The 15,000-nt window shown below is 35.0% G+C and overlaps 1 protein-coding gene across 5 annotated transcripts in view; it reads right to left on the bottom strand.

The window, feature by feature from the left end:
• Positions 1-15,000, bottom strand: part of LOC119575141 (inhibitor of nuclear factor kappa-B kinase subunit epsilon-like) — a 25,913-nt gene that overhangs the window by 642 nt on the left and 10,271 nt on the right. For 2 of the 5 annotated variants that reach the window (XM_037922581.1, XM_037922592.1), the window contains exons 2-17: positions 12,440-12,550; positions 11,748-11,888; positions 11,391-11,521; positions 11,016-11,197; positions 10,797-10,878; positions 10,147-10,333; positions 9,364-9,543; positions 8,948-9,153; positions 7,669-7,822; positions 7,307-7,526; positions 6,963-7,052; positions 3,858-4,059; positions 3,112-3,250; positions 2,702-2,888; positions 1,983-2,095; positions 1-1,485 (exon numbers count right to left, since the gene is read on the bottom strand). The exon at positions 1-1,485 is cut by the window's left edge and continues 642 nt beyond it. In XM_037922581.1, the coding sequence (XP_037778509.1) occupies positions 1,368-1,485; positions 1,983-2,095; positions 2,702-2,888; positions 3,112-3,250; positions 3,858-4,059; positions 6,963-7,052; positions 7,307-7,526; positions 7,669-7,822; positions 8,948-9,153; positions 9,364-9,543; positions 10,147-10,333; positions 10,797-10,878; positions 11,016-11,197; positions 11,391-11,493 (2,163 nt within the window). In that variant the 5' untranslated portion in view covers positions 11,494-11,521; positions 11,748-11,888; positions 12,440-12,550 and the 3' untranslated portion in view covers positions 1-1,367. The remainder of the gene's footprint in view (positions 1,486-1,982; positions 2,096-2,701; positions 2,889-3,111; positions 3,251-3,857; positions 4,060-6,962; positions 7,053-7,306; positions 7,527-7,668; positions 7,823-8,947; positions 9,154-9,363; positions 9,544-10,146; positions 10,334-10,796; positions 10,879-11,015; positions 11,198-11,390; positions 11,522-11,747; positions 11,889-12,439; positions 12,551-15,000) is intronic. The other 3 variants (XM_037922603.1, XM_037922614.1, XM_037922623.1) reach the window with 2 other exon arrangements.

The following is a 15,000-nucleotide window of genomic DNA, read 5'->3' as shown; positions in this document are numbered from 1 at the left end:
TGCAACGTCTGTGTGCAACCTAGAGACTAAGTATTATAAAAAGGATTTGTAATTGAGTCACCCTATTCTTCATAATAAATGGCTCCATAACGATGCCATTACACATGTCACTTGTATCCCAACTAGGCAGCTGACTACTTCACAATGCAAGACACAGTTTGATTCCATTTTGAGTCCCACAGATTTGGAAAACATCTTGGCTCCTATGTAAGACAAGATCAGAATGACTCTTGAAATTACTTAAAAATACAAATTTACAAATTGGGTATTATGTTCCAAAAGTAGAATGGAATATATATCTTAGATGATTCAAAATACTTGCATATTGAAAACAACTTCAGAATTTCCCTTGACCAAAATCTATTCACTTACAAACAAGTGTTTTATTTAACACTTCACTGATACAAAAAGAAAAAAAATATATATATATAACAAAAATTGATAAAAATATACTCCGACTTTTACAATAAGAAAAACTTTTATAATAATTTTGCTTTAATTGTTATGCATGTACTGCATTCCTTTGGGTTAAAGGGCATGTGTAAATCACTCAAGTCTTGACACCTGGGGCTATATAATCACCCTCAGTCTGAATTCTGTACTTGTGAAAATGGCATACCTAAAAGTAAGCAATCTATGAGACCACTCTATAACACATAAAAAAAACTTGCCATCTTAACAATCAAAAACAACTGAGGACACTGTGATAAAAAAAAAAAAAAAAAAAAAAATATTGCAGATACCCTCCATAATTATCATAAAGTGTCTTTGCTTCTTTGTGTATTACCAGGTACAAAATGCATGGAAATACTTTCTCTATCCTACTTTTAACAATGATAAATATGACTGTCTATAATTAAAGCTGATCTCACATTATTAACTTACAAAAAATAATAATAAAAAAAAAAAATAAATAAAAAATAAATAAATAATAATAATAATCTATTTTATTTTCTACTATCACTCATACATTTCTCTAAATTTCTATCTTGGAAATGTAATACAACAGTGCATCAATATCTTTACAAATTGTTTTCACAAAATCATTCATGTAATGCACCAGACTTTGTGAAGTGAATCCATCAATAAATGCAAAATGATAATGTACAGTTAATGAATATATACAAGTTCTGCTTGACGTAATTCACATAAACTACAATAATACAGGCAAATAATCTTGAAATTTGACTAACAAAAAATAACAAATAAAATCTGCTTGAAACAATTTATGCTAAGTACAACAATATAGATCATTAACCTTAAAATCCTGATAACAAACACAAACAAATAAACAAATTAATCAAGTGTTTGCAGATGTTACCTAAAATATAACAACAAAAGAATCTCACTAATAATGCTTGCTTTCACTAATGGTCTTCCGACAGGTCAGACTGACTTGTAATGCGCTGGAATCTCTTGATAATTGTACCATTTTCCTCCAGCAGTCTCATAACTTCTTCTTGAGCTTCACACATTTCACGCAAACTGAAAATTAAATCAATATGAAATACAATATCCAAAAAAATATTTCCCCATCTCCCCATAACTCATGTATTTAGTAATCATTAGATAACATCTAACATATTCAATGGACATCATTTCCCTTAGCAACAAGAAAGGTGCAATGCATAATGACTTTGTACAGATACCTGGATCACAATATATCACCAATATATAGCATTGATAACTTGATTTTCACTGTTCAAAGATTTTTGGATAATAATAATAATAAAAACCAAAAGCCTTAACCAATGTCCCATGCATATGGACGCAAACAAAGAAAGATAGAAAGAAAGAAAGACAGAAAGGAGAGAGAGGAAGATTAAAAGTAATATTAACAACAACAATAACAATAACAACAACAACAACAACAATAATAATAACAACAACAATAACAATAATAATAATCATAAAAAAAGGCAAGAAAGGAAAAAGACACAAGAAATAAAAAGCCAGAGTCGGCCTCCCAACGGAATACTCACGAGAGTTTCAACCGAGCCTTATTCAAACTTTCTTTCTTTGACTTTTGTGTCTCTTTTGACTCGTTTGTGCCGCCTGTTCCGCTGTTGATCTTAGCTGCCCCTGTGTCTGGATTCTGTGAAGAACAGACCTATTAGCTTCTTACTTTTACCGGTCACATGGCGCTAAATTAAAACATCAAATTATCTATTTCGTAATAAACTTACTTATGAATACATGTCTTTATATCTATGAACAGAGAGAAAGGTAGAGAGGGAGTGGAGAGGAAGAGAGGGAGAGAGGACAGGAGGGGTGAGGGGGAGGGGAGGGGGAGGGGAGGGGGAGGGGGAGGGGGAAAGGGAGGGGAGAAGGAGATGGAGGGAGAGGGTATGGGGGAGTGGGTGGGAGAGGGGGAAGGGGGGTGAGAGAGGAGGGAGGGAGAGGGGGAGGGGGGGAGGGGGAGAGGGAGAGAGAGAGAGAGAGAGAGAGAGAGAGAGAGAGAGAGAGAGAGAGAGAGAGAGAGAGAGAGAGAGAGAAGAGAGAGAAGAGAGAGAAGAGAGAGAGAGAGAGAGAGAAGAGAGAGAGAGGACAGAGACAGAGAGAGAGAGAGAGAGAGAGAGGAGAGAGAGAGAGAGAGAGAGAGAGAGAGAGAGAGAGAGAGAGAGAGAGAGGAGAGAGAGACAGTTAGACAGAGAAAGAGCGAGAGAAGAGGGAAAAAACAAAAACAAACAAACAAACAGACCTCAGTTTGCAATCTCGGGTCATCCTGCAACTTCTTGTCCTTAATGGCTGCCAGGAGTCCAGAGAGGGTTTGGTGGTACTGGTCCTCTGTATTGCCTAAGGTGTCCTGGAAAGAAGACAACAGCCCCTCGTGCTTCTCCACGTCCGCCTCTTCAATCTCCGTCTGGACTCGCTGGACTTTGGCGACTCTGAGGTGTGCCAAGAGGGTGAAATACCACGACATGAGCTCGTGCGTGTACTGTTTAGTGCGTAGTGTTTGAAGATTTCACAACCAGTTTACAAAGTTCAAAGCTGAATAATCTACTTAACTATTTAGTCTTAAAAATAAAAAGCTCATAGACACAAAAAATCAATAATGACTCTTATAAAAAAGAAAAGAAGAAGAAGAAAACAAAAAGAAATTCCACGCACTTGCACCAGTCGGCCAAGTTATCTGTAGTGTGGTGAAGTGTAGCTGTGACGGAGGCCAGGAGGGTTTCTAAGGACTTCGCCGTCTCTTTCATTTTCATCTTCTCGAGCAAGTGGAACTGCTCATCGTTAAATGTTAGTGCTGGAGGGGGGTAAAAAAAAAAATGTCTATCAAGTATGCATAAAAAGGAAATGACCCACATAGTACTGCACCACATCTAATACCTCAAGCAATAGGAAGTGAGGTTGAGGTGAGAGAGAGAGAAAACTTCAATGATTAAACTTCATAACTGACTCACATTTGCCAGAAAACATCAAGGAAATTCTTTTTAAGGTCACCTAGTTACTACATACACTCAAGGGAACACAGTTTTCGTAGCCCTTCTTTGAATCTGTATATTCTGGAACACTTTCTTTATTTGCTTTACCTTATCTTTTTCAACTACTTGGCATAAGTTGCATTTATGCATCAAAGGATCCAATTAAACTTATAACTGCACAATTAGGTTTTCTGGCTTACCTCACCATGTGCAATTTAATAAGAATATTAAAAAAGAAAGAAAGAAAAAAAGGCCCAGTCATTTTTTTTTTCCTTTCTTCCAGTGACTCATTTTGTTCATCATTACTTCTGCCTGAATCATTTGCTGTTTCCTTCTCTTTCACTGCACCCAGCTACAAGCTCTCTTGCCTAAGGCATAAGTTCCAAGCACTGGATTAAAACAATTCCATTAACTTCTCTACAGACTTACTTCTTGCTGCTCTATCTCTGAGCAAGTGCTGCCAAGACTCCCTGAGTTTGGTGACGTAAGTAGAGGCTTTATTTGGCGCTCTCTCCACAGCTACGGCATTGTTTCCAGCCTGCTGCCACTGACGACGCAGCTGGCCTCCTCGGACCACCCTCTCGTACAGCTGGTTCACAACTGGCAGCATGGCATTGAGGGAGTCGCGAACCTAAGAAAGTGAGGCTCAAGCATTACTTATGCTTTATGGAAATGGTTTCAGTAAACAAAAAATATTTGTAAGTGATGTGTAAATAAACAGGAAAAATCTTAAGTTTCATTCTCTAAACCATTTTGTGAAAAAATCAGTGGAAAATCAATAATAATGGCAAACAGTAATATCAAAGACAAAAGAAAAAAAACATAGGTATATCCAACCCTGTATGAACTTTAATTTCACCTTGTTTTTCATAGGGTTAAAGTATGCAGCACTCAAAACAAATTAATCCACACATTGTAAAGAAGACAAATCACCTAACTACCCTAAATCTAATTCTACTTAAACATGCCTTGTAATTAAATCTTGAATTTCCTTTCAGATTTTTAGATCTTTTAGACATCTAGATAAAAGGCAGTGAACTACTAGCTTGTTACATTAAGCATTATAAAGCAATGGAAATTTCACTAAGTATAAGCCAAGGAAGATTTCTTCATTTATATACATTTATGTACATTATAACAATGCCAATCTGCATTCTCTTTACCGCATCTCATTATCATAGTCTTTAATACTCAACTTACTGCAGCAGATTATATCTCCTTCTCTTACTCTTATTTCCTCCTCTTTCCTCCTTCACTTTCCCTCACTTCTAAACCCTTGCTTTACTTCCATTAAAAATTGCAAGTTGTCCTACATAATGACAATCCCTATCCTGTACACTAAAAGATAATTCAAATCCAACTATAGTAAAAAGGAAGACTCCTATGATGTTTTGTATAATATTTCCACCAGGAAGGTGTACATGACCTTGCAATCACAGAGGAATTCTAAAATACACGACTAAACAACATTAAAACTTACCTTAAATGAGCCAAATTATGACAAAAAACTGTATGTAACTCAAGATACTTATTTTGCAAACCCCTATTATTGGTACCCATTCTTAAATATTGAACACAAGAAGAAATAGAAATAATAGTCAATATACAATATACAATAAAAATGTAAAGTACATGTGTGGCAATATAATAGTGAGGATTCTATAACCAAGTTATGCTGCAAATGGCTTTTGGATGGCTATATTAAAATGAATGGGGTATGGTATCCTATGTAAGGATATTTTACATGGATTCAATATATTACGAGAATTTTAGGGTTGGCATATTGATGACAAGTCCATACTGGTTATTTAATAACCAATAAGAACTTTTACAATGAAAATCCTAGAAAAAAAGAGGGTAACAAATATACATATTGCTAAATGCAAAAAATTCTAAAATTCTGAACATAAGGCTTCAGGGGAACACTTCTGATCTAAATTATTAAAATCAGATGATATGGAACACCAAACATCACAGAACCTTTAGTTTCGACCTGACTTCTTTCTAATATGTGTTCTTATGTTGAAATTTGTTTTAAAGTCTATAGTTCCTAGCAGCAAGATGGGCCAAATGTACTGACAGGGAGGATGTTAGCCAAAGGATATAGGAATTAAAAGATGGATTAATACTGATATCACACATCTCCCTTGTAATGTGATGCCCCTTTAGAAAAGGGTGTGTGTTATGAAACCACTCTGTGTAAGAACAAATTAACAAATAAATGAAAAATGGGAAAATAAATAAATAAATAAATAAATAAAAATACATAATAAATAAATAAATAAAATGAAATAAAACAAAAAAACAGAACTAGTTTTCGAAGGCCATATTCAGTAAAGCATCTACAGTACATAAATCATATATACAAAAGAAATGTTAAAATTCAAAAAAGTAATTCTTTAATCCTTAGATAATATAGTGATGATGAAAAATATGTGAGACGTACCAATTCTGAAACGAATATTTTTTCCTGATAGTTCACCATGATTGTTCAGCAGGTTATTCATGAACAGATCAAGTATTCCTGATCAAAATATTCTCATCATCCTGAACATTCTATTTCTACACATTACATACGACATCTTCCTCCCTTTACTTTTCTTCAATCTAATGAATCTTTTGATCTCAACCCAAAGTCCCTTAGGTTACTAACTCAAAAAAATACACACACACACACACACACAAACACAAAAGCAAAAAAATGGTTTATCAAACATAGCCATCATTTATAAACACCAACTTATTTCTGTATATTAGTACACAAAACACACAATGTGATATCAAAGAACCTGCATGTCTCTAGGGTGCATGTGGAGCACAAGTGAGAAAGAAACAGAAAGGAGAAAGGCATTCCTATACAGAAGGGATAAATAAAATGAAGAGAAAAGAAAAGTAAAGAAAAAAAAAAAGGCATAGAACAAATGTCCAAACCTTTATAAAACTGAATGAAAGCTTTCAAGTCTTAAACTCATTGTTGCATTTTCCCTGTACCAAATATGAATTAATGGTAGTCAATTTCACAGGATCATCTTTAAAGTTGTCATTATCCACTGTCACCATGTTTAATTTCTAATCATGATTCTTATTCTATTATCAATGAAGAAGTCAACAAAATTTTTGGAAGCCAAATTTTAGTTTTAATAATTTTCTGGTACATTAAACTTACAAAACAGCACATTATATACACTCTGATATACAAAGGAAAACATCTTTTGTCCCTTTTGATATACATTGAAAAACATCTTTGTCCCATTGCATTTTTATCAATGATAAAATTGTAATTATGACACAAAGCCTAATGTTTTCCTGTTACATATGATAATTTTTTAAAAGCAAACATACCAAGAGTATAATACAAATTTACATGAGAAACTTGGGTAAGAGGAAAAACCCCACACAATTAATCAGCTAAGACAAATATTGCTTGTAACCACAGAAAGCCCCTGCAACAAGGGATCTGGTGCCAGTGCAGTGTCATCCATGCTTGCTTGCATCTTTCAGAACACTCTAATCTCTAGTTACAATTGCACTCACCACCATCTCCTCGAGGACTATGTTTCCCATCATCTCTTCAAGCCTCTGGGCTGCTGATTGGGTGGGTGATGACTCCTGGGTTGGTGTGGCCTTGACAGTTTGGTAACAAATATGTATGTAACTCTGCTGAACTTGTGTTAGCCTTACTACCTATATTCTGGGGATTACTGGTGGGTGTGGGGAGGGAGTCAACAGAAGGATGGAGGATATAGCTTGCATCAAGGGAGGGAGCAGGAGGGAAGTGATGCTAAAAGTGGAGACAGAAGGGACTAAGGGAGGGAATATTCATGCATAGTGAAGTATTACAAATTGAAGAAATTTGCAATACACTTATCTGCACTTACAGCTTTCTCAGCATCAACTTTGTTGTTGACCAGATCCTCTAGACGTTCTCTTAGGGGTTGAGAGCTGCTCTCCTGGTTTCCTCCACACATCTGAGTTAACATAAGGAATCTTCTGTGATTGGCTACCAACTGACTAAAACGATCACTGACAGCTGATGTAAGGGACTGGACATGGCCAACACGGTCTTGCAGAGTCGTTAACTGGGTGACAATCACTTCGCTGAAGAACATAAAACCAATTTGAGCATAGAAGTTGTTACATATAGGATCACTAGCACAAAATTTAATTTACATAATAAGATATATACACTTATGTTACATATATGAGCACATGAGCACTTAAAGTTATCCTGCTTACTTACATGAACATGAGAACACTATAATCCATCAGGTGGACACATTTTGAGAAGTAGTCGATCTTGCGCTTAATAGCATGGCCAACTGAACACATTGACTTTCCCACTGCAGCATCATGTTCTACACTTACCAAAGTTGGGAAGCTTCCAAATTTAACAGCTGTGAAACAACAGGAAGAAATCAGATTACAAAGGCAATGACCCTGTTCAAGATGAGATCACAGGAAAAGCTATGGTCATTTATTTTTCTCCTCTTTAATGTTGCTAATACTTTCCTGATATTTTACAGTTTATAACAAGTTAATTATACACTTAATACAAATAGAATGTACAAACTGCATCATATCATTACATATTATAATATAATAATCAGCAATTTCAATCTTAACCCATTCCTGACGGGTGGCATGTACGCACATGCCATGGCATGGCGGGACTATCTGCTGGGGGCATGTATGTACATGCCATAGGAGATGCCAAGAGTTATTTTTTATTACAATCACGGCAAAATATTATTTTTCTGCCACTGAAAGTGTGATTAGGTCGTTTTTAACACTTTCTCATTTTTACTAGGCAAAAAAAAAAAAAAAAAAAAAATAAAAAAAAAAAAAAAAAAAAAAAAAAATAAATAATAATAATAATAATAATAATAATAATAATAATAATAATGCAACAAACCGACGATTTCAACTCCATGATGCCGCACACTGCTTATTTTATTCAGACTATAGACTGAATAATGAATCAACTATGGAGTCTATATAACAACAAAAATACCCTTCAGTCTCGATTTATCAGGAAGTTTGGCAAGTAGAGACTTTAGAAAATAATAAAAACTGAAAATACAACATATCTTCGTAGTATTACGAAGAAATGGCATGGGATGCTGGTATTTGGCATGAGTGGTCGCGCATGCTAGGGCGATGATATAAGCCCCCGGCAGCGGGGCCCGGGCCACTATGAATACTACCCATTGGGAAAGGGTTAAGTACTCTCTCCTTCATTAATGAATCTAATAAGGGTAAGATGCACAAGGGAAAATACACTTAACTGACAATGAAATTGAGAAATGTTGCTATTACCAAGTTATTACTATGTATACAGGTATATTCATTTAAACATTTATCTACATTATTATGAACCTATTTATAGCATAGGCATACCATATACCAACATTTGCATTTGAAATATCCTGGAAAAAGGCAGACTAATATGAATTACTGTCAGGAATATAACAAATGACTTGACATAAGTATCCTTTGACTGAGTATTCTCGCACTCCTACCCGGGGTTTCTGGTAGAGTGAGTGTGATGTCATCATCTTGTTTTGAGAAGAGAACCAACGGCGTTCGAGGAGTTGTTGACGGATACGAAGAAGACGGCTGGTCTGGAGCCACAATGTCACTCAAGTGTTTCTTGTCATAGAGCAGAAGCTGGTTGACTGGATTCATGTCTGTCTGTTCACAAATCAGGTATTGCAGTTCTTCATACCTAAACATGGGAAAGAAAAGACCTTTGAAAGAATCTACAAGTGTACTTGAAAATTATGTATTTCTTGTAAACATCTTATATAATTTTCATTAAAAATCTCTCACCTGCATTTTTATACAATGCTAAGTTAATGACTATTTTGTACTGTAAGTAAAAAACTATCCTAAGAATTAATTTTTTCATGTTTTAGTTTGTGCTCCATGCACTCACCTATGTTCCGGATCCATGTATACCGTAATAGGCTGCACCTTGTTTACGAAGAAGATGTGAACCACTTTCTTGCTCAGTATCATAGTAACTTCCTGGAAGAACCGTTCAAAGTTCCACATTCTCTGGGGATCAACTTCAAGAAGGCCTGCTAGTAGAGGAGTTACCAACTTACGAAGCCCCCTGAAAATTAAAATAAGACAACAATCAAATCTGGATGACGTGACCATCATGTCATGAAAAAATTTGACTTGAGGGGCAGGTGATGTGAACATGCTGTCATAAGAAAATTTGGCTGTGAGCCGGAATGACGTGAACTTGCCATCATAAGCAGTCTATTATAATCTGGCTAAAAGCAAATCAAATGACTGATGACATTGGAAAAGAGAAAGAAAGAAAGAAAGAAAGAAAAAAAATAAATAAAATAAAATAAATAAAATTTAACTGCTTATGCATAAAAACTGAAAATAACATTGCAAAGGGGAGGCATAGAGTCTTGTCACTAAACACGAGCATCCACATGTGCCCAGCCTACTGCACACCCATCAGAGTGGCAACTCAAGTAAGCCTGCATTTTGGGCCACGTGATAGCAGTGAAGCATCCAGATCCAATGTGTTAAAGCTAAATGAAGTCTAACACTATGTCAACCTTCTTAATGATTTCCAATTACACAGTTACAACTTCATCTATCCTCTTTTATATTGGTTCTCGTGTCATCATTTCTTTAACCCACATTCTATACATCCCCAGGAAATTCTGAATGCTTAACATGCCTATACACTTACAGGCTCAACTGGCAAGTTTCAGGCAGCTCTGTGCACCAGTCAATTGGCCCGTTTTCTGAAGTCTGTACACCCGATATGACTCCTGGGGCCTTCTCCGTTGTTATATGGTACATGGTCTCTTTGTTTCGCCGACCTCCATACGGGCGGAAAGGAAGCTGACCTGTGGCCACGTGGTAAAGTGTCACACCTGTTGCCGTACAGAAAGATGATTTTATTAATGCTTACATGAACAAAACTGAATGGTGATATTCTGTACTTGCCTGTCTTTTAAGTTCATGTGGCCAACAGATTATCAAGCTCCTCAAAATTTACAGGCCATTCTATTACATTTGCAAACTGTATATATCAAATAATTATCTGTGCGTATATATATATATATATATATATAATATATATATATATATATATATATATATATATATATATATATATATATATATATATATGTATATGTATATGTATATGGTGTATATGTGTATATGTGTATATGTATATATTATATATATATATATATATATATATATATATATATATATATATATATATATATATATATATATATATCCATAAACATCAAACTCATATAGTAACATCTAGCTCATAAACCTTAGATCAGCAGACTTTAAATAACAATTACTGCAGAGGCCTACCTATTGACCACAGATCCACCCGGGCTCCAAAGGTCTTCCCGACAGGTTTTCTGAGCACTGCACGTTCATACATGTCGGGGTGCTGCAAGAAATGTCAACAAAGGTTATCTTGGGTATTGAACAAATAAAAGTGTACATTCCTATTTCTGCATGTTCTTATTACATCCTTAAAGGGAAGATAGAAACAGAAAAAAGGTTAGCTAAAACTTTGCAACTCACCAAATACTCTTCTGTTCCATATAGAGACATGAACTGCTGGTCATCTTGCAATTCTCGAGCAGCACCAAAATCTGTTAACTTATATATAGTAGATCCGTCGACATCTGTAAACTTCATGATGTTCCCCGGTTTGAGATCACGATGTACTAGACTATTGTCCCTCAAATGTTTCATCCCTGCAGCTGTAATAAAGTAAAAAAAAGAAGTAAATCATTCAGTTTGAAAAAAGTATCTGTCTATCATATCATAAAGATTACTTAAGGTAATGGTACTAAGGGAGAAGAGAAAAAAAAAAAAAAAAAAAAAAAATCTTTATCTGGGAGTAACTGGATCATTATTATTATGGACTGCAATAACAAACATTGCAACACTAACCAAGATGTGACAGAACCAAGATAAACTCATCCTCCTCCAGGCCATGACTATTTTCCGGATCGTCCAGAATGTTGAAGAGCGAGCCTCCGGTACAAAGCTCCATCACAATCACCTTCCCCCGGACCTTCTTGCTGCTCAGGGGGAAATGGGTCCAGGTTTAAAAGATGTCCAGAATCTAATCTATCCACTTTTCCTCTGTGGTACTTTGATATTCCTAAGAATACTATGCTACATATACTACATACTTATATCATATGTTTAGTAGATCATTTCATATGAAGTCACACTGTAGAAATATTCAATTACAGGTACAATATGTACAACACTTGAAATGCAGCATAAAAGCACAGTCCTTACCTCTTCTTCTATAGCCAGGAGTTTTACAATATTCTCATGGTTGACCTTCTTAAGTACTTCAAACTCACGCATTTGTACTTCGTGTGGCCGCATGTGTGAGAGCTGATTAAACGTCTTGACAGCAACTGGTTCTCCCGTATGCTAAAGGGATAAAGGAAAACGATAAAGCTCTGATTCCTCTTAAATCTCTTTCACGAACTAGTACATAGTGTAACCACTCCCCATAATTTCATTTGACAAGGATGTGATTTAACAGTATTCCTGTATCTCACCAAAAGTGAATCAACCTCACCAATTTTGTACTGAATATAAGATGAATGTTTACCATCACTACTTCACCTGAGTCTAGTCCTCCAATGGGTTCTTCTTTGAGCCTTGCAAAGTGACTTTTAAAATAAAATATTCATCCTGAGATAATCTTTCTTTTAGCCATTATACAATCATATTCTAACAAAGGATAAATCTACTGTAATATTTCAATATCAAATATCCAAAAACCTACTTGAGGAAAATATACCTAACAGAATAAAAAAAAAAAATAAAGGAAGAAAAGAAAAGAAAAAGAAAAAAAGAAAAAAAGAAAGAAAGAAAAAAAAAAAAAAAACTACACACATAAGCTTATACACATGGTGGCATAATTAAGACAACACACAAAGATTTTCACATCAGTTCATTCTTGTTTGAGTGCTTACCCTGTTGACGCCCTGAAAGACAGCTCCCGTGGCCCCCTTCCCCAAGACAGAAGTCGTACACCAGACATAGTTGGCTGATCCTCGCAGAAATGACATTCCTGTTACATTCACCTAAAAGTGAAGGCGAGTTAGTATTAACCAGAATTATGGTGAGAAAAAAAGAGCAATATGAAACAAAACAGAACTGAGAGTATTGAGTCTTTCAAAAGAGAAGAGCAGTATCAAATGTGAATTTCAAAAAGTATAAAAAAAAAAAAAAAAAAAACTGAACATCAACGACAATCAACAAATTTTTTTCATATCATTTATCTACGCACTATTTTTTTTTTTTTTTTTTTTTTTTAGGTGGAGGAGGGGATCAGTAAGTTATCAGAATGAGTACAATTAAAGCAGGGGAAAAATAAATCTATAACTACCAGCACTTTTTTTTTGGAAAAAAAAAAAATAAATAAAAAATAAATAATAGATTACACCATTTCGTTCATTATTTGGTTGATGCTAAACAAACAACTTAGTAAACTGACATGAGTAATAGCAACAAGGATATATCCACCCTGAGGATATATTCCTTTTGTGTAGTTCATGATTTTATAAATGTCATTAGTTCATGAGTTTATAAATCTCCGACTTACTTACCTTCTTTTACCAAAAAACAGTGTTATTCGAGATTAAACTATTCTCATATCACTGTCATTTACAAACCCTACGTAGAAAAGCATGATAAAAAGAAATAATAATGATAATAAAATAAAAACTGTATTTGGAAAAAATACATGACAAAAAGATGTGCGACTGATGAGGGTGCTTGCGTGCATGGGTTTGTGTGTGCTAGCATGCATGCATGCATTGGGGTGTGCCTGGACACAGGTATATTTAGGAACAGATGCAAAAATATATCTGTATATATAATAGTTTGCACATTACTGTGTGTGTGTGTGTGTGGGTGTGTGTGTGTGTGTGTGTGTGTGTGTGTGTGTGTGTGTGTGTTGTGTGTGTGTGTGTGTGGTGTGTGTGTGTGTGGTGCACAATGTGCACGTGTGTGTGTGTGTGTGTGTGTGTGTGTGTGTGTGTGTGTGTGTGTGTGTGTGTGTGCATGTGTTTGTGTTTGTGTGCACGTGTGCACACATACATATCTCCCTATCCAAGTAGTAGTTTATGTAATATACTACATTATTTTTTTCTCCATTTAAGAGTATTCCATCATTATCTGGTACAACTCAGATCTTTTGTCCTCCAAACCACACAACAAAATCCAATTCAACCACTGTGGTGTTGTTACCAAGAGTGCCTGCATATTCCAGCGTTCTCAAAGATGAATTTAATCACAGAATTGCACAGAATGTCGCAAGGAGTTCCATGTGATCAATAACTTCACCTGACATTTACCCTTATTAAGCCAACTCACCTCCCTTCTCTACCTCCACTGCATAATCAGTAACGTAACATTCTGCCTATACATAATACAGCTAAATCAGTAACCCATAACTTTACTAAGTTATGCCAAAGTTGCTTTAGCATTGATGGTGTTGTTGAGATACCAATGTAAAGAACTAATTTCTTTTCTCTTCATCGTACTGAACAGCATTCTAATATCATTATGAGTATTAGTAACACTGAATGTCAATGGGCAGATTAAAAGGTAATAATCAGTTAATCTCTTCAAACTTATTTTTTAGTAAAGACATTGACATATCCTCTATATACTGTAGAGTCAACAACAATAATAATAATAATAATAATAATAATAATAATAATAATAATAATAATAATAAAACAAGCAATAACAATAACAATAAAAATAACAACAATAATAATAACATTAACAATAATAATAATAATAATAATAATAATAATAATAATAATAATAATAATAATAATAATAATAATAATAATAATAATACATGAATACATAAATGAAAGCTACAAATGCTATATAAAAGCTTTATAAATTCTGCAACTTTTTTTTCATTCCTCCTCCTGTAAGCCTAAGAGGAACAAGAAATATAAAATTACCCTGCTAGCTATACTGCTGGCCTGAGCTTAACAATCATTTAGGTAATGAGGTTGACATGGGGCTTCAAGCCTACTTTTGTGGGCTATTTCTCCTCAATGAATGCAGCCGGGGCTGAACAAGTACACATCTGTTCAACCTTCATAATTTAGAGCAGGCTAAATCCCACTGGTATCTCTGTCTTCTACAAAAAAAAAAAAGTCTGAATGTGAGCAGAGCCCAATGTTAGTAACACATCAAGGCATGGATTTGTTAACCAGATGGCTAACTTCCACATTACAGTCTATAACATGGGCTCCATTTATGTTATTCAAGAATTCAGTAGATAAAGTGTAACAGGATAACCCGCAGCATAAACTGTGTATCAAATTAAAGAAAACAACATATTTACTGGCAAGGGATGGTCTTACTTACCAAGACATGACTAAATCCATGGCAACTTTTGTGGACTAGCGCACAACAGAAATAGATATGCTTTGCTTCAATGCCACTTGCTATCTCAACCATGACAAGGCAGAATGTGTTGTAGTGGAGGTAGAGGCCCTCCTTA

The sequence above is a fragment of the Penaeus monodon genome, chromosome 1 (genome assembly GCF_015228065.2).
Source record: "Penaeus monodon isolate SGIC_2016 chromosome 1, NSTDA_Pmon_1, whole genome shotgun sequence".
Lineage (NCBI taxonomy): Eukaryota > Metazoa > Arthropoda > Malacostraca > Decapoda > Penaeidae > Penaeus > Penaeus monodon.
The sequence above is the reverse complement of the archived record's forward strand: the minus strand, read 5'-3'. Positions and strand labels throughout refer to the sequence as shown.